The sequence below is a fragment of the Podarcis raffonei genome, chromosome 17 (genome assembly GCF_027172205.1).
Source record: "Podarcis raffonei isolate rPodRaf1 chromosome 17, rPodRaf1.pri, whole genome shotgun sequence".
Taxonomy (NCBI): Eukaryota; Metazoa; Chordata; class Lepidosauria; order Squamata; family Lacertidae; genus Podarcis; species Podarcis raffonei.
The window spans coordinates 34,908,505-34,926,411 of NC_070618.1; the positions used below are offsets into that span (position 1 = coordinate 34,908,505).

A 17,907-nucleotide genomic window follows, 5' to 3' on the forward strand; every position below is an offset into this window, starting at 1 on the left:
CTTTTTCAGGTGCTCCCTGACTGGGCTGAGAAGAAGAGCCTTGTCACTACTGATTATTAATGAAAGGACTGAGTCACCATCAGGGCTCTGTAGATTTTGTCTTGACTTTCTAGCCAGCCATGATTTCCACCAATCTCTCCGGCATGCTCAGAGGACATGGGGAAGAGGCAGAGATTCTCTTAGCTACTGTTGATTTTTAATCTTTTCCTTTTATTTTTGGAATGTGTTTGTAACACCTACTAACTTCCTTAGGGACCTCGCTTTTACGGGACCACCTCTCCTGGTATGCCCCGCAGAGGACCTTAAGGTCCACGAATAACCATAGATTAGAGTTCCCGGGCCCTAAGGAAGTCAGACTACCCTCTACCAGGGCCAAGGCCTTTTCAGTGATGGCTCCGACCTGGTGGAATGCTCTGTCCCATGAGACCAGGGCCCTGCAGGATTTAACCTCCTTCCATCAGGCCTGTAAGACAGAGCTATTCCGCCTGGCCTTTAATTTGAATTCAGCCTGGTCTTTTATTTCCCTTCTCTTCCCTCCCCCTCCCCTTTTATGAAGATTACCCACTCTGAGACCCCACAGCTAATTCTCCCCTGGCCTCCTCGCCGGCCCAAGTAGGACTAATTCAGCCAGCTAGCCCTGGTGACTATCTAATGCTTATTAGATGGATTTCCCCCAAACTGATTCTTGAATTTTGAATTTTATTGTTATTCATGTTTTTATACTGTATTTTATGCTGCTTCTACAATTAAGTGTTTTGAATTTGTTGTTAGCCGGCCTGAGCCTGGTTTTCTGAACCGGGAAGGGCAGGGTATAAATAAAAAATTATTATAATTTATTATTTATTGTTATATTTTTTGTAAAGCACTCAGAGGTGTTTGGGTCTTTTGCTTTTCTTTTTCTTCACAATCAAGGGGTATATAAATTTTGTTTAAGTAGATCCAATCTGATCCATAAAAAGTCCTTTTAAAAAATGCATTTCCCCCCAAATTCTCTCCAGAAAGGCTCCTCATAGGCAGTTTCCTTTCCTGCCTGCCTTATGAAACACTCCTTTGGCCCCTACCACACACCTCACTTTATTGAGCCGTTTTTGGGGAGTGTGCTTCTTTTTTTAAAAAAAATAATAATAATCCCTGACCACCTTTCTCCTCCCCCCCCTCCCCTTTTAATATCTTGTTTTTTAAATCTCTGTGTTGATGGCTTTTAACACCTGCATTTGATTGTGATTTCAGCTTTTCTGCTCCAGTATTGCACTTGTGTGTATCTGTGTGTCGGCCTTATGTTTATTCCTTGTATGCTTTTACGCTGGTTGGATTTTTAAGCTTGTTGTGGATTTTGAATGTACCATTGTATAATTGCTGTGTTTTATTTTTCTGTACCAGGCCTAGATAGTTTATTTTAGGGGGCACCATATAAATGGCAAAGATAAATAATTAAATATATAATATACACATAGCCCCTTCTCCCCGGGCAGAAAAGAAGAGTAGGTCGCGCTGACATGACTCCTAACTGTGAGGCTCTATTTACGGCTGGGGCACACATACATGAATCATTGTTTGAATTCTGTCACTCCATGACTCACAACTGTTTCCATTGAAACAAGGAGCATTGTGTGTGAGGCGATATGAAAGGCTCACCTTAGGTGTTTGGTGCATGATGGCTCGTTCACAAAACGCACGTCACAATCAGGTAACAAGCCTAAACCGAGAAGCCCTAAGTGAGGCTGTGCAAAAGGGAAACAGGTCTCTAGGCTGGGCCCTCAAGACTCGGCTGGGACTCCTGATGCAGCAGAGAGCTCTCTGCACACAGCCCTGAGGACAACCGAGTACAACCAGGGCACAGGGCTAAGCTGGCGATGGTTCCCTGTCCAGCTCACACTTGTGCGGTGACTCCTGAGCAGGGCACCTGTCTGTCTCGAGAGACAATGGAGTGCACCATCAGGGGTGAAGTCAAACCACTAGAGCAGGCTTCCTCAACCTTGGCCCTCCAGATGTTTTGAGACTACAGTTCCCATCATCCCTGACCACTGGTCCTGCTAGCTAGGGATCATGGGAGTTGTAGGCCAAAAACATCTGGAGGGCTGAGTTGCACTAGAGAATCACAGCACCTGCTGTGGCTGCAGAGACTGGTAACTTGTAACTGCTTCCTCCTGCGTTGCTTTTGCTGCGTTAACAGCACTGAAGTAACCTCTCCGGGGTGCAAGCTTAGGCAGTGTGTACAGAGGTCCTGGGCTGCCCAGATGACAAGAATCCCCTCTCAGCCTCACTGATGTGATCCAAAGGAAAGCAAAGCAATATGTTTGGTACCAGCTTTGCTGCAGGAGTTGCTGGAAGGGGGCATACAGGGCGCCATCCAACCACCTTAGGGACTCCACTCTGGATTTCTGTAGGGTTTACTCCAAAGCCTTTCTTCTTCCGAAGATATCCCACAAGGCAGCAGAGGTACAGGCTCAGAGTTTTCCTTCTCCTAGATGAGCTAGCTCTTATGGCTCACTTGAAAGCCTTAATAGAGGGAAGCAGTTGGGCATCACTAGAAAAGGGATTTACCAACCAGGGGGCCATGACCAAGAGGGCCCTGTGCTGTCTTCCAGCTCACCAAACCTCAGAAGGCCATGGAAATATTCACAACAAGACCCATTGGCACCTGGTTTAGCTGGCCAGTTGAAGATGTTCCCGGGATGTGGCCACTGTCACATGCTGACAGGTAGAAGCCACAGGTGAGAGCTGAGTGCAGGGTGGGGACCAAAGGTGGACAAACAACCCAAAAGGAGGACAATGTGTCCCCCACCAGAGGTACTACCCCTCCCATAACACTCCACACACCCTAGCTCAATAGCAACAAAAATTACATCACTACCTTTTGCATTAATCCATCCAGAATCAGTATGAAAGCTCAGCTGAAAGCTCACAATTGCCAACACAAATGAAAATCTCTGTTACACTTCAAGCATACTATTATGAGGTTTTTGGGGGGCGGGGGAGGAAGTAGGCTGTATGCGATATCCTTCTGATCCCTGGATTGAGCAACTATTAAGATAGGCTAGCTTCCTGTGTCAGGTGACAGCCTGGGTAATGGGTCATTAAAGGAAACAAATGAAAGAGGCTCTGTGTGAAACTGTAAATGGCTGGGGCCATTTCCCCAGTTTGCGGTTAGTTAAAAGGACAAAGCCAGTGTTCAGAGCTGAGTTGCAGGGATGTGGACCAGAGGCAAAGCAGCAAGCAGAAAGAGACAGCTGTGCCGGATGTTGATGCTGCGAACCCCACCATTGTAGGCTCAGGTAGTAAAGGTAAAGGTACCCCTGACTGTTAGGTCCAGTCGTGGACGACTCTGGGGTTGCGCGCTCATCTCACTCTATAGGCTGAGGGAGCCGGTGTACAGCTTCCAGGTCATGTGACCAGCATGACTAAGCCACTTCTGGTGAACCAGAGCAGCGCACTGAAATGCCGTTTACCTTCCCGTCGGAGCGGTACCTATTTATCTACTTGCACTTTGACGTGCTTTGGAACTGCTAGGTTGGCAGAAGCTGGGACTGAGCAACGGGAGCTCACCCCGTTGCGGGGATTCTATCCGCCGACCTTCTGATCAGCAAGCCATAGGCTCTGTGGTTTAGACCACAGCGCCACCCTATAGGCTCAGGTAGTACATGTGTAAATAAACCATTTATCATAAAGACACCATAGTCTCTGCTGTGCCTCTTTCCAAAAGGAAACATGAACACTGGGTAAACACCTGGAACATCTGGAATCTCGCACCACTTGGGGTAGCATGCAGCGTAAATAAATGCACCCCTTATTCTCCCTCATTGTGAATGCAACAGGGTGGTTAACAGGGAAGCTAGTCTTCATTATGTACTCCGATTATGCTCCCTGAAATACATTCTCCTCTACTCTTCCTACATATCACAATAACAATCAAAGATTAATTTTCAGACACTTATAGGCAGTCCAAGAAGCACCAACATCACACCAAGAACTCAATTGCAGGAGTAAAAAAACAACCCTTCACTACGCCCCACATTTCCCCAAAGTTGGCAATAAAGGTACCAGGTATTAAATACCATTACAATATTATTAACTTTAAAAATAAATAAATAGCATTCCCCTCCCTTTGAATTTTTCTGTTTTTCCTCACCTCACATCTCTGAAGCTGAAAGCAATGCCTGTATGAATGAATGAATGAACAATCCTCATTTTTTGGTTGCAGAACCCAGGGGGAAAGTGGGTTCTCAATTCCTGGACATTCTAATAATAATAACAATAATTTTAATATTTATACCCCGCCCCTCTGGCTGGGTTTCCCCAGCCACTCTGGGCAGCTTCTCATCCCTGAAGCAGCCAACCTGGGGCTACTTTTACAAGCCTTACCCGTATTTAAAGGATCATATCTGCCTACATGAGCCTATGCAGGTTTGGAGCTTTTCATACCACACCCTGCTCTCTGGTCTCCTGTGGACCTGAACTAGTTTGGCAGGGCCTTTTCTGCACCAATGCAATGGAAAACAGGCAAACCGCCCACCCAGGCCTCTCTAAGCATGCTTTGATAACATTTGCATTTAAGAAGGCCTTTATGAATAGCTTTAATCTGGATGTGCTAGCATTCAATTAAGATTTACTTAGAGCAGGCCTATTGAAATTAATGGATCTAACTTAGTCATGTTCATTAATCTCAGTGTGCCTACTTTGAGTAAAATTTTGAGCATGAATTTTAAGAAGGCCTTTCAGCTGTGCTTTTAAATGTGATTTACCTGTGATACTTTATTGGTTTTACTGATTTATGTGAGGTTTTTCTTGCTTTTGAATTTTGTAAGCCGGTCTTGTAAGATGTTACTCCAGAAAGCAGGGCATATGTAAACAAATAAACAGCAGAACACCTAAGACAGAAGTGCAACAGAGCTGAGAACTCCTCCTTTGGGGAAATCTTTCTCTTGCACATCTGGAACGGAAATTGTGAGATTGGGTAATGCTCTGGGTTTGCGACTCAGTTGCCAAAGACCAAACTACAACAGAGGTGGTACTTGACGTCAGGTCTCCACGATCCCAGTCCAACGCCATCTCATGAACTGCACAAGAACGTTTCAAATTCATTTGCATGACAGTTTAGAACAAGAGTTACCACACAGAAAGGAGCAAAGCTCTCCCATATTAACAATGATATATAAGACAGTGATGGAGGACCTGTGGACATCCAGATGTCACTGACCTCCAACCCCATCAGCCTCAGCCTGCCTGGATCTGGGGAAGAAAGTTAAGAGTCCAGCAACTATCTGGAGGACCACTTTTTAAACTTTTTAGCAAGGACTGGTGCAATGTTTGGGGTGAAAGATTTGACCTGTCTCCCAGAAGACTGTGGCAAAGAAGTGGAAAGAGCATAAAAGTCTATTCCTAATCCTAAAAGTCTTGAAAGCCATGTTAGATACAACAGGGGCAGCCATGTTTCTTTCTTCTTGTGTCACCCCATGCATGTACAAAGCGACTGCCGTTGGTGGGATCAGCTTCTGACATTAGAAGAGGCAGATAATGAAGGTGAGCAAAGCCCAACCATTCCCTTCCTAGCCTCCCTGCAAGCTGTGTTCGAAACTCCCATTGTTCTAGGCGCATTTCGCGACAGGGAATTTCATTAGCGCTAGCAGTTTCTGAGCCCTGGGCGCAGTCCTGCACCCAAGATTTCGGATTAAAACTGCAGAGTAGAAGGAAAGGAGGACCCGTTTCTTCCTCCCTACTTCCAACTACACTCTGAAGACCAGAGAAGAGACCCTCTTAAGAATATTAGTGGGGGTGGGCAGGGGAAGGATTAGACCATGTGAAAAATGAACATAATATTTTAGCTGCAGCTGATAATGAATTCAGCTTTGTATTCTTGTTATGAAAAAAACGTGCCTAGACATTCTGTTGTTGCGCCCATTACCTAGGTTTAAGGTGCCATTTAGCTCCTAGCTTTCACAGCTCAGTTTCTAACATTGCCTGCAAGCCATCGCTCCGTAGCCTGGGCTGAGGGGAAAGGGCCTGGGGAAATAAAGCACATGGAAGTTGAGGCTCAAAGGGCTCTTCTCTTCTCACCCAAGCATCCCTTTCCGTGTTAGAAGACAAAACGCGTTTCAATTCTACAGCGTACAGGAACGAGGCAGATATACGAACAACAAACATGGCTACCCCTGGTCATGTCTAGGCTGTTCCTTAGTATGCACTCTCAGCTGCTCCCATTTTCTCTACCCAAGGCAGCAGCAGATCTTTTCCAAAATCACATCTAGTATTTGGAAAGCAGTGGGATCCATTTTCTGGAAATGCTTTGCAAAGACAAATCCTTAAAAAACAATAAAACACCCTGGGTGACCTTGAACCAGTCTCTATCATCTATCTATCTCTCAGCCTAACCCACATTTGCAGGGCTTTTTAAAGATAAAATGGGATTCTCCTTGTATATGCTGCCCAGAGCTCCCGAGACAAAGGGCAGGATAAAATGTGAGAAAGAAATATCTGTTTTAGCTAATCCACAAGTATGGGATATAAGCTTATTCCTGATAGTTTGAAAATACATCTTTCCTATAGGTGGAGCTATAGGGCAGAGGACCTGTCACCATCTCCTGTGCAGCTCAACAGACTCCCTTCTTTCATAGGGAATATTGTCCGAGTCTCCCAGGGATTCTGAGTTCTGGGAGAGAGCCCACTGCAAACTTGCAACACATCAAGGCATCTTCTAGCACTGCAATTCGGCCCAAGGAATTATAGTAAGCCACCTGGCTTCTGGTCTGAAGTTCCTACACCATTGTTCAACCACACAGAATGACAAAGTGACAGCACATACTCTACTCTCTACGTCCTATGTAAACAAGTAAACACACACGTCTGTGATTTCCCTGTATTTCTCTCCCCCCAACTCAGCTCTTTCACTGCAAACTCACACTGCCAATTACTGATGTTCAAATGAACAGATGTAGACTGCACACATGCAGACTCAAACGCCACAAACTGAGCTAGTCTTGTAGGAGGACACACATCTGATAAGCTGAGACAGAGGACTTAGCTTAACTGCCACAACCCCACCTGACTGACGCTGGACACGTCTTTAAGTCTCTCTGTTATATGCAGTTATAAAAGCATTGCCCTGCAGCTGAGCAGATCGCAAAGATAAATAACAGAGAAAGCAGTGGTGTATATTGAGGCATTATGGGAATGGAGGGCAATGGCAGGGAGAATTTAAGCAAAGGATGGGGGTGTTATTGCTATACATTCCATACTCAACTGCTATGATGGATGGGTAAAGGGGGTGGGGAATTAGTGTAATCTAGATCACTTTTCACACAATCGCTCCTAGGGCTAGAATGCATTTAAAATTCCTAGGTGCCAGAAGTGGCAGCTAGGCATGCAGGCACTTGAAAAATTCACAGGCGTGAGCATCTTCGGGAAGAAGAACAGAATGCCAGAGCCCAGCCATAGATCTTTCCATTTATTCCCACTCATCCCCTTCCTACCTAACTTTCCTGCGGCAAATATATATAGACACCCACAACACCATCCTTCTGGAGTGCACTCAAACACGCAGTTCTCTCACCCTCCGCATCTTCCTTCCATCCACTAAAACTCAGCCCCCTCCTATACATCTCCATTTGCTGGCTGCATCCGACAGTCCCCAACCCCAACCACCCACCCACACCCCCAGCCCCTCCATCTGCCCACCCAGCAGCCACAAGCTTGTCCAGGCTGAGTGACCCAGAAGAACCGAGGGGGGGGGCATCCATGGAGCCAGAGGGAGACGGACAGCTAGAAAGACAGGCAGACCAACCATTTGTCATAGGCAGTGCTTGCCAGTTCATATACAGCTCATGTCCTTGGCAGTTGCCATGGCATCCTAGTCTTTGTGAATCTTTCTTTCCCCTCCCCCAACTGCGCCACAACCCTGCCAGCCACTGCAACCCCCTCCCCCCCTCCCCAGGAGACACCTCCTTGGAGAGTCCTGGCTGCCTGGCCACAATGCGGGGGGGGGGGGTGTTAGAGAGAAAGGAAGATGATAATACACAAGCTCTTTTTTCCCCTTCTCCCTTGCAAACCAGCGAAGTGGGGGGGGGGGAGTGGAGCAAGAGATACAGGAGACGGAGGAGAGAGGAAGAATGATAGGGATGAAGGAAGGAAGGAAGGATGGAGGAATGGGAGCAGAGAGGGACAGAATGCTGATGGGGAGGGGCTACGGAGAAGGGGGAGAAAAGATGGAGGGATGCAGACTAAATTAAGCTTCCTTTCTCTGTACCTTTTTGTACGGCGAAACATGCTGCTCTCAAGGAAATCGGGCATAGAGAAATTGGAGAGCGCTGTCCACAGGGACTCAGACATCATCCCCCTGGGGGGTCATGGTGGCGAGGCTGGGGGTGGTATATGCTGCAGAAGCACCTTCTGAGCCCCCACTGGAGCCAAGAGTGGAGGGGGGGAGGTCTGTGGTGAGCCTTCCCTTTTGAAGAAGAAAGGAGGACTGGAATGGAGGGGAAGACAGAGGGAGGGAGAGAATGCGGGGAAGGGCAGGGAGAGGAGGGGGAGGTGTGAGGGGGCGGCGCTGTATTAAGTGCCAGTGTGTGCATGAGCGCATGCTGCAAGTGCTGCTGATCTGCATATGGGTGTGGGTTGTGTGCACACATATTTGGCTGTGTGCAAATACCTGCCTATCGTAGGTGCTCTCACCATACGGGTGAACGATGTCTTGCACTGATGGACATATTTGTACACTTTGATGGTGTAAAAAGTATTTCTTCTTCTTCTTTGGCGATCACTCATAGCCGAGTAAGATTGTCTTCCATAAAGTATATCCACTCACTAACTCTTCTGCAAATGGTGCCCACAGTCCCTGGATGCATAAATGCCTAAGAGCATCCATAGGTACACAGGCCTAGGATGAAGCTGATTTCACTAGCCATAAACAGCAGACTACATTAATGCCAAAATCTGGGAAACTGTGAATGTGGCGTTTTTCCTCAAAACAAGCTGCTTTGCTCTGAAGAGTAGTAAGCATTCCCAGTACAACTTAGGGAAATATCTGGAAACATACATTAAGTCCATGCTCAGAAGCATGACACCAGGTGGCCATGTTCATGCTGCATTATAGTGGCTAAAAAAAGAGAGCTACGAATAATGACCCTGCAATCATTATCTGAAGCCCTTCTTTGTGTGCCTCCTACACAAGAAGGGCCTTTTCTGTGGTGGCTCCCCATCTGTGGAATGCTCTTCCCAGGGAAGCTCCATATCCTAAGGCACCAGGCAAATATATTTCTCTCGAACCAGGCCTTTGGGTGATTTCATATTCTACAACCTAATAAATGTGTTTGTGGGAGGGGGGTTATTAGTTTGTTTTTGTTTTTATTATGTATTTTGTGTTCTCATTTTTTAATTTTTATGTTGTGAACCACCCTATGATCTTTGGATAAAGGGTGGTATACAAATTTAACAAAGAATAAAATAATAATAATAAGGGATGCGGGTGGCACTGTGGGTTAAACCACTGAGCCTAGGACTTGCTGATCAGAAGGTTGGTGGCTCAAATCCCCGCGACGGGGTGAGCTCCCGTTGCTCGGTCCCTGCTCCTGCCAACCTAGCAGTTCGAAAGCACATCAAAGTGCAAGTAGATAAATAGGCACCGCTCCGGTGGGAAGGTAAACGGCGTTTCCGTGCGCTGCTCTGGTTCGCCAGAAGCGGCTTAGTCATGCTGGCCACATGACCCAGAAACAGTACGCCGGCTCCCTCGGCCAACAAAGCGAGATGAGCGCCGCAACCCCAGAGTCGGTCACGACTGGACCTAATGGTCAGGGGTCCCTTTACCTTTTTTACTCTCGCAGGAGATCATGGTGTCCCAAAATACACAAGATCATGGTGCCAAGAACACACACATTTTGGGATGCTATGCTTTTGTGTGGGAACACAGTTGGGAAGAATGTGTGGAGAATATGTTGGAGGGTATTGTGGCACCATTCACATATCAAAATCTACCAGAGACATATCAACATTTTCAAAAGCATGGCTTGGCTTTTGAAAAACAGGGGGTGTGCAGTACTTTATGCTTTATGCAATTGTATGACTTGCATACAGTTTATTTTTATTTGTTTTTTAAATATATTTCTGACTTGCATACAGTTTAAAATAAAAATCCTGTAAAGAAAAGCAGTCAGTAAGGATAGGAGAGAAGAGCATGAAAATAAAAACAAGTCACTTTTTGGCATAGCAATAATGTAGCTGCTGCTGACATTCAGGACTGAGGGGGTGTGGTACAGTCCTCCACACAATTGTTGCATGTGTGTGTGGGCACTCTGTGAAGGAAAGAGCCCCATTGCCAAAACCTCCATAAAAATGGAAATTTTACATGTTAGGATAAATACTGGGCTTAATCTTTCCTCTCTTTAAGTTTTCAACATAGGGATTTTGATGGAGCAAGGATGCTCTCAAGCCAGCAGTCCCTGAGGGCACAGTGTCATTGGCAGAAATTGCCAGAGGCTGTCCACCACAAACACTGCAACACGTTCAAACACAGCACCTGGTAGCACTTTTTGAAGTAGGTGCTTTAGACATAAAGTCAGAACTATCCCTGTGAATCATGAAAATTTGCACTTCTTGGTTCCGATCCTTATTCAGTTTCCAGTAGTGTGCTCATATTTGAGCCCAATACCTCCAGGGGTGGAATATCTCCAGGTGGGGGGCAGTAGGGGGGGAGAACATAAATCTATAGAAAAACCCTTCCTAACAGGTATATGTAGAAACACATGAATACTCATTTAAATGCAACAAATTATACACATGTGCAGCTTCAGTTGTGCTTCTTTAAGCACAACTATGTGACATACCATTAACGCTCTAACAAGTGTACACACACACACACACACACGTAAAAGGTGGGATTCAGCTAAGTTGTTGCATGTATAGAATGTGCTCTCCTTGCGTGATAGGACTTCCCCCTCCAGAGGCAGGTTTATGGGGAGTATGTGGAGCCACAGTAGTCGCCATAACTATAATGTACAGTGGTACCTTGATTCCCAAACTTAATCCATTCCGGAAGTGTGTTCCAAAACCAAAGCGTTCTAAAACCAAAGCGTGCTTTCCCATAGTAAGTAATGGAAACTGGATTAATCCGTTCCAGACTTTTAAAAACAACCCCTAAAACAGCAATTCAACATGAATTTTACTATCTGACGAGACCATTGATCCATAAAATGAAAGCAATAATCAATGTACTGTACTATAAAATAAATAAGACAATATTATAGATGATAAAAAAAAAAATTCCCCCTATGTGCACTGATGATCGTCATTGTTTGAATGGGGGGGCTTTTATCCATTTCTGCAGTCACACAATCAATCAATCAATCCATCCATCCATCCATCATCCATCCATCAATCAATAGCTGAACTGGGTTCCACACAGTCACAAAAATGAATTCACAAGCCACAGTCACAAAAACGAAGTCACAAGCCACAAGTCAGTCCCATAAAATGAAGAACAAGTTACAGTAAAAAAAAAACAAAAAAGTCACCCAAACAAAAACACAAAAAATAGCAAAAACAAAAGCTCCAAACATCACCTTTGTGTTGCATGGGTGCTGGGGACTCAACAGCCGACAGACTCAACAGGAAGCCTCTGATTAGCAGCTGGGGACTCAGTTTACAAACAAAACACATTCAACAGGAAGCGGAACATGTTCCGCTTCCAAGGCACAAAGTTCACAAACTGGAACAACTACTTTTGGGTTTGCAGCGTTCTGTTTCCAAGTTTGTTCATTAACTAAGCTGTTCTAAATCACTGCAGAATGGAAGGTGAGAGGCGGGGTCATTTTGGAGTCACACGTGGCACTGCTGATGTTTGAGACCCCAAAGTCTGCCACTGCCCCTCCTCCCCTGTGCCCCCTGCATTCAGCTCCGGAGGGTTGAGGGAACTCTCAGAACAGGTTTAGGGGCTTCACGGGGGAGGGAGAAGTCCTGTTGCACGAGGTGACCTCATTCCCCATGAGCAAACCCCACTAAGTGCTATGTTGAATTCCACCCATCATCTCTTAGTAATTTCAATAGTCACTAGGGGCTTCACGGGGGAGAAGGAAGTCCTGTTGCACGAGGTGACCTCATTCCCCATGCGCAGACCCCACTAAGTGCTATGTTGAATTCCACCCATCATCTCTTAGTAATTTCAATAGTCACATAGACCACACTACCAGCAATGGACGGAGATTTCCAAAAGTCATGGTCCTCCGCACAGACTTTGGCTTGACTTGAAGCCATCTTGCCATGTGTGGCCATTTTATGAGATGCAGGAAACAACTGCTATCTTCATTTTTAAAAACATTGGTTTCTAGTCCTCATGGTTAGAGAAAAATACTTCAAAATGAATGCAATTATATATATTTTTTGCTGAGTTCTCAGAAATGCAACTCCTCTCCTCTGGCTTTCCCTACACACACAGCCCATCTATCCCTAATATTCATGCTCTTAAATCCTGCTGTACTCAGCAGTTTTGTCCTTCTCGTCAGTGTCATGCTGGAAGTGCTTCGGGAAATGAGCACCGGACTCTGCACTGGAATCCAAGCAGAAACTGTAATGGAAAGTGAGCATTCAGCGTATGTGAGGAGGGAAGCATCTTTCTCTAGACCCCATTAGCCTTAGTCTGACCTAAGGCAAAGATGACATTCAAAGCTGGGACACTAAGTTCTGGGTCTAATAAGCACAAACTGATTTACGCAACATGAACACTGCCCAATAATAGCCTGTGAGAGAATGGATTACAGTGCAAGACATGGAGATTCTGCCTGATGAAACTCAAGGCCAATGCATGGGCAATTGGCTAAAAGATGCTGATTCACCCTGGAAGTCCATATTTGTCTATGCTGATGATCTGGAGTCTTCGGTGCATGTAACATGCATAAATGTGAAATTGGTGTGTTCTGCTTTTCTTTAATATGACTAGACTATGTATCTCCGGTATGCCTAAATTGGCAGCTACTATGGTGTTGTAGTTTGGTTTTTATGATGTTATTTGTTTTTGATTTTGTTAATGCTGGAAAAAATATTAATCATTTTTTAAAAAAAAAATTAAAAAAGCTTTGCTCTGAGTATTATATAATAATATCCTACACATTTGTGGGGACATTACTCATCTCCTTCTCCTCTGATCATCCGTGCAAGAGAGGTGCCTCCAGAAAGTTGAGAGGGCATTAAAGGTAGCAGAACATATTAGGGGAACTTACGATTTTCAATTTATAAATTTCAATTTTTTTATTTATAGAGCCTACTTTAATACACTTAGAACAGAACTTTCCAAACTGTGTGTTGGGACACATTAATGCGTCGGCTGCAGTGTGTAGGTGCGTCGCACGAATGCTCCCTGTGTTCCTCCCGGGGCTGGAAAGGGTTAGTTTAACTTCCAGTTTGCTGGTAAAACTGAATTACTGTGTCACGAAATGATGCGAAACTGAATTGCTGTGTCGTGAAATGAGGCATGTCCAAAAAGTGTGTCACCGGCTTGAAAAGTCTGGAAGATCCGGAATCAGTGCGACGAACTGTTTCAAAAGGACTGGAACAAATTTATATTATATATGAAATAATATTGTAAACATCTGAAAACGTTTGTAGCTTTGAGTTGAAATGTTTTGTAATGATAATACAAGGAACTGATTTACATTGAATAAGGGGAAATATAAAAATAAGGAAGAAGGTAAAAAAGTGGTTATAGAAATGCTAAGAATAAAGTAAATACGTACGGAAGTCAGAAAGAGGGGCGGGAGGAGGTCGATGCTCAGATAGAGCGATGTTTGAGCTTATTGTTTTATGTGTGGATATTGTGATTACAAAAAAATGAAAATGTAATAAAAATTATTTTTAAAAAAATGTAAAAATATGAAAAGTTTGGAAAGCTCTGCCTTAGAAAATGAATAAGGAGAATATAGCTTGCTCGACTTAGTCTGTATCACTGCTTTGCCATACTTCAGGCAGCCAACAGTGACTTACTGCTACCAACAGCCATTACTTCAGTTCCCCCATCTTCATTTCAGACCTGTATGCACATACATACTCCCCAACATACTGCACACCAATATGTGTTTGCTAAGTGTAAAAACACAAGGTCAAGAATTAATGTGGATGCACAGAGATGAACAGTCACCTGCACAGATACACCATGGCCATACACACCATTCAAGGGGCATTTTGCTACTCAAATATAAGATCCATGGGAAGGTCCATCAGCAGGAACTGGCAGGAATCTAGTTTTCTGGGCAGATATTTCCTGCACTATTTATGTGAATTAGGAGCTCCAGAAAAAATAATTCCCACATGTAATCCTCCTATACATTCCTCTATGGAGCCAAAATATTATGGCAACAATCTAAACAGTAAAATATGAAGCAAAAGAAACCACACACAGAGTCAGAGCTTATTTTGACATTTTATTCTGCAGCTGTTCCAACACCTAATGAGGCAAGTCATTTTTGAAACCAAACAGTGGCTTGCCTCTTCAGGATAACAAATGCACTCCTCCTGACTATCTGCTTATCCACATAAATAAAGGGGTATCTATTCCACAATTTCCACACTCCACCGTTTCCTTACTGCAGAATTAATTATGGCCTCAGTAAACTGATTTCTGCTTAAAATATGATTGTAGAAATGTTGAGATTGCAGAGGACTATGAAGTACTGAATCATACACCTTTGGGAACTTTCCTGCCAAACTTTCAAATGCTGTGAGAACTCCAGGTACAAATATGCAGCTGCAAAGTCATGCAAGTTGAATATTCCATTTGAAAGACAACTCAGTTCTGTTTTGTGTATGACAGTATTCATGTGTGCAGAATGCTTTCATAGAACCAGCCAACGGGATAACCACGTATTCCAGTTCTATGTTATCACTTTGCAGACTACTACAAATACCCTAGCATCCTGGCATAAAGGTAAAGGTAAAGGGGCCCCTGACTATTAGGTCCAGTTGTGGCCGACTCTGGGGTTGCGGCGCTCATCTTGCTTTATTGGCCGAGGGAGCCGGCGTACAGCTTCCAGGTCATGTGGCCAGCATGACTAAGCCGCTTCTGGCGAACCAGAGCAGCGCACAGAAACCTGTTTACCTTCCCGCCGGAGCGGTACCTATTTATCTACTTGCACTTTGAAGTGCTTTCGAACTGCTAGGTTGGCAGGAGAAGGGACTAAGCAACGGGAGCTCACCCTGTCGTGGGGATTCGAACCGCCGACCTTCTGATCGGCAAGCCCAAGAGGCTCTGTGGTTTAATTCACAGCGCCACCTGCGTCCCTTAGCATCCTGGCATAGCAGTCAGTAATTCCTTGGACAAGGCTGCCCCTCCCTTGAGGGTCCTTTCTTGCCCCACAGTTGCCAATCACAAGGCAACAAGATTTGTCAGCAGGTCACTCTGAAGGGCTGACGGTGGGAGCCTTTGCCTTCTAATCTCTTATTTTATTCGTAGAGTGGATTTCTAGGAAAACTACCTGTTGGCCGGAGGAAACATGTTTTTAAGAAGCAAAGAGCAGAAAGAAGAGGCTTTGTCCACAATGCAGAATGAGTGTTCAAAATGGCCCAGTGGTGGATTTATAATGTGAGGGTTATGGACAGGCTAGGAGACAAAATAGCAAAAAATGCTAAAAGTTGGGAAGTAGCTTTGAAGAGCAGCTTAAAATATTACGACAGCCCCTGTGTGGAGGCTGCTGAAATTATCTTCTCTGCTCTGTTTGGTGGAAGTGAACACTTCAAAGCTCCATGCTGCATGCATTGCTGGGACTGCGTACATTTCTCCTTCACCACCAAGGATATGCAACATGACGAGACAATTCACATTATAAGGAGATGTTAAACAAAGCATCACCAGGCTGGAAGCCTTCCCATTGGGGTAATGATATTTAATCAGTCCACAAGAGGGGTAGTTAGTAATAAGTAATAAATAATAATAATAATAATAATAATAATAATAATAATTACATATAACACACACACACACAAGCAAAAAAAAAGTGGCTACAAAGAAATAGTTTTTCTCTCACGTTGGCATTCTGCTATGTGTCTATTATAAATACAGAAATCTTGTACTTACCTACTGCTTTTCCTGGGCAAAGGGAGGTCTTTCTGCAAATAATTGAAAAAATTACATTAGCTACAGGTAATTTTCCTTGAGGATAAGGAAAGGAAAGACTGGCCTTTTTTTCACATCCCACCCTCCATGAAGTAAAAATAATAGCAAGGACAACTCATCCCTACTATTTCTGTAACTCATTCTTCAGTACACATCATTTATATGGAATGTAACTGTCCTGAGGGAAAGTGAAGCACAACAGGTAGCCAACAGTTCTTCATTCCCAATAAGCCATCGCATTCTCCTCAGAAAGTTTGATGAGGGAGTGGGATACCCAGAGGCAACCTAGACTCTTCTATCATTTTCTCATGGTCAAAAAAATAGTAAAGGAGAGGTGGGGAAGACAGGGAGACTTGTGGTGGCAGATACTGCAAAGCACGTAAATCTGTGGTAAGCCCCCACAGAAGGGCTTTGCAGAAGAGCTCAGTTAGGCCAAGAAGAACACACATTTCCCATGACTCCATGAAACACAAAAGGACAGGATGTACCGTATATGCTACATGCATAGAAACCAGCTCTCTGAAAAACTCAGCTTTCACATTAGGAAAGAGAGAGAACAACAATCTAGTTCATGGGTAGGCAAACCAAGGCCCTGGGGGCCGGATCTGGCCCAACCGCCTTCTCAATCCGGCCCACGGACGGTCCAGGAATCAGCGTGTTTTTACATGAGTAGAATATGTCCATTTATTTAAAATGCATATCTGGGTTATTTGAGGGGCCTGCCTGGTGTTTTTATATAAGTAGAATGTGTCCTTTTATTTAAAATGCACCTCTGGGTTATTTGTGGGGCATAGGAATTCGTTCATTATTTCCCCCCCAAAATATAGTCCAGCCCACCACAAGAACAGTGGACCAGCCCCCTGCTGAAAAAGTCTGCTGATCCCTTAGTCCTTATATCTGTAATGACAATTGATAGTGGAGTCACTGCATGCCTGCTGAAAAACCCAAAGGAGTTGCCAACAGGATTTCCCAGTGGTCAGAGGCATCTATAGCTTCCTGCCCTGACTAGCAAAACCAGAATAAATTATGCATAATAACAGTAATTGTCCAAAGTGCATCATAAATTATGTAAAACAAGGGAAATGGGGCAAATGTGCTCGATTTACAGCGTGTACCTAAATCACAAAGTTTACCTTTTCTTGTTTGGACTGCCTGGCTGCATTGCTGCTGTTTTTCCATTTTAGCACAGGGTACACGTAGCCCTGTTTCTGAGGCGATTGGGTGATGGACAAAAGAAAGGAGGACCATCCCAGAGACTGTCCTCACAAAAGGCTCAAAGGTGGAAATGACAAAAGAGGTAACAGGTCGGGTGAACTAGGTGAGGGAACCAAGGGGGTGCGGGGCTGGGCTGGCGGGATCAGAAATAAGGGAATCAAGGGAGGATGGGTGAAGAAAATTAAGTATCAAGGCTACAATCATATGCCCACTCACTTGGAAGTGAGCACTATTGAACCCAGTGGGGCTTACTTCTGAGTAGGCATGTATAGGATCACACTGAAAGACAAGCAGGCAGGCAGGCAGGCATTGAAGTTGCTTCCTGATATTAGGTTTCTTCAAGACAGGAAAGCACTTGATTCTCTCAATGTAACAGGTAGCATTAGATATATTTTCTGGTGAGTTATTTTGACAGACATATTGGATTTTCCAGATTGTCCAAGTGCCAGCAGAATTGCTAAATAGCATATTCATGCCAACCACTTTGCAGTACGGATTTCAATTTCTGCTTACCAACAGGGGACAATGTAAACAAAGTTATAGGTCCCTCTCTACCCAGTACCATTAAAATGTATTGTTGCACGCCAGCCTAATCTCTGTGTGGTGCA

The 17,907-nt window shown here is 44.5% G+C and overlaps 1 protein-coding gene across 4 annotated transcripts in view; it reads right to left on the bottom strand.

The window, feature by feature from the left end:
- MAST1 (microtubule associated serine/threonine kinase 1) overlaps positions 1 to 17,907 on the bottom strand; it is a 90,027-nt gene that overhangs the window by 50,495 nt on the left and 21,625 nt on the right. For 2 of the 4 annotated variants that reach the window (XM_053370335.1, XM_053370334.1), the window contains exon 1: positions 8,240 to 8,511. In XM_053370335.1, coding sequence (XP_053226310.1) covers positions 8,240 to 8,325 — 86 coding nt within the window. In that variant the 5' untranslated portion in view covers positions 8,326 to 8,511. Of the gene's footprint in view, positions 1 to 8,239; positions 8,512 to 16,045; positions 16,078 to 17,907 lie in introns of those variants that run through there. The other 2 variants (XM_053370336.1, XM_053370337.1) reach the window with 2 other exon arrangements.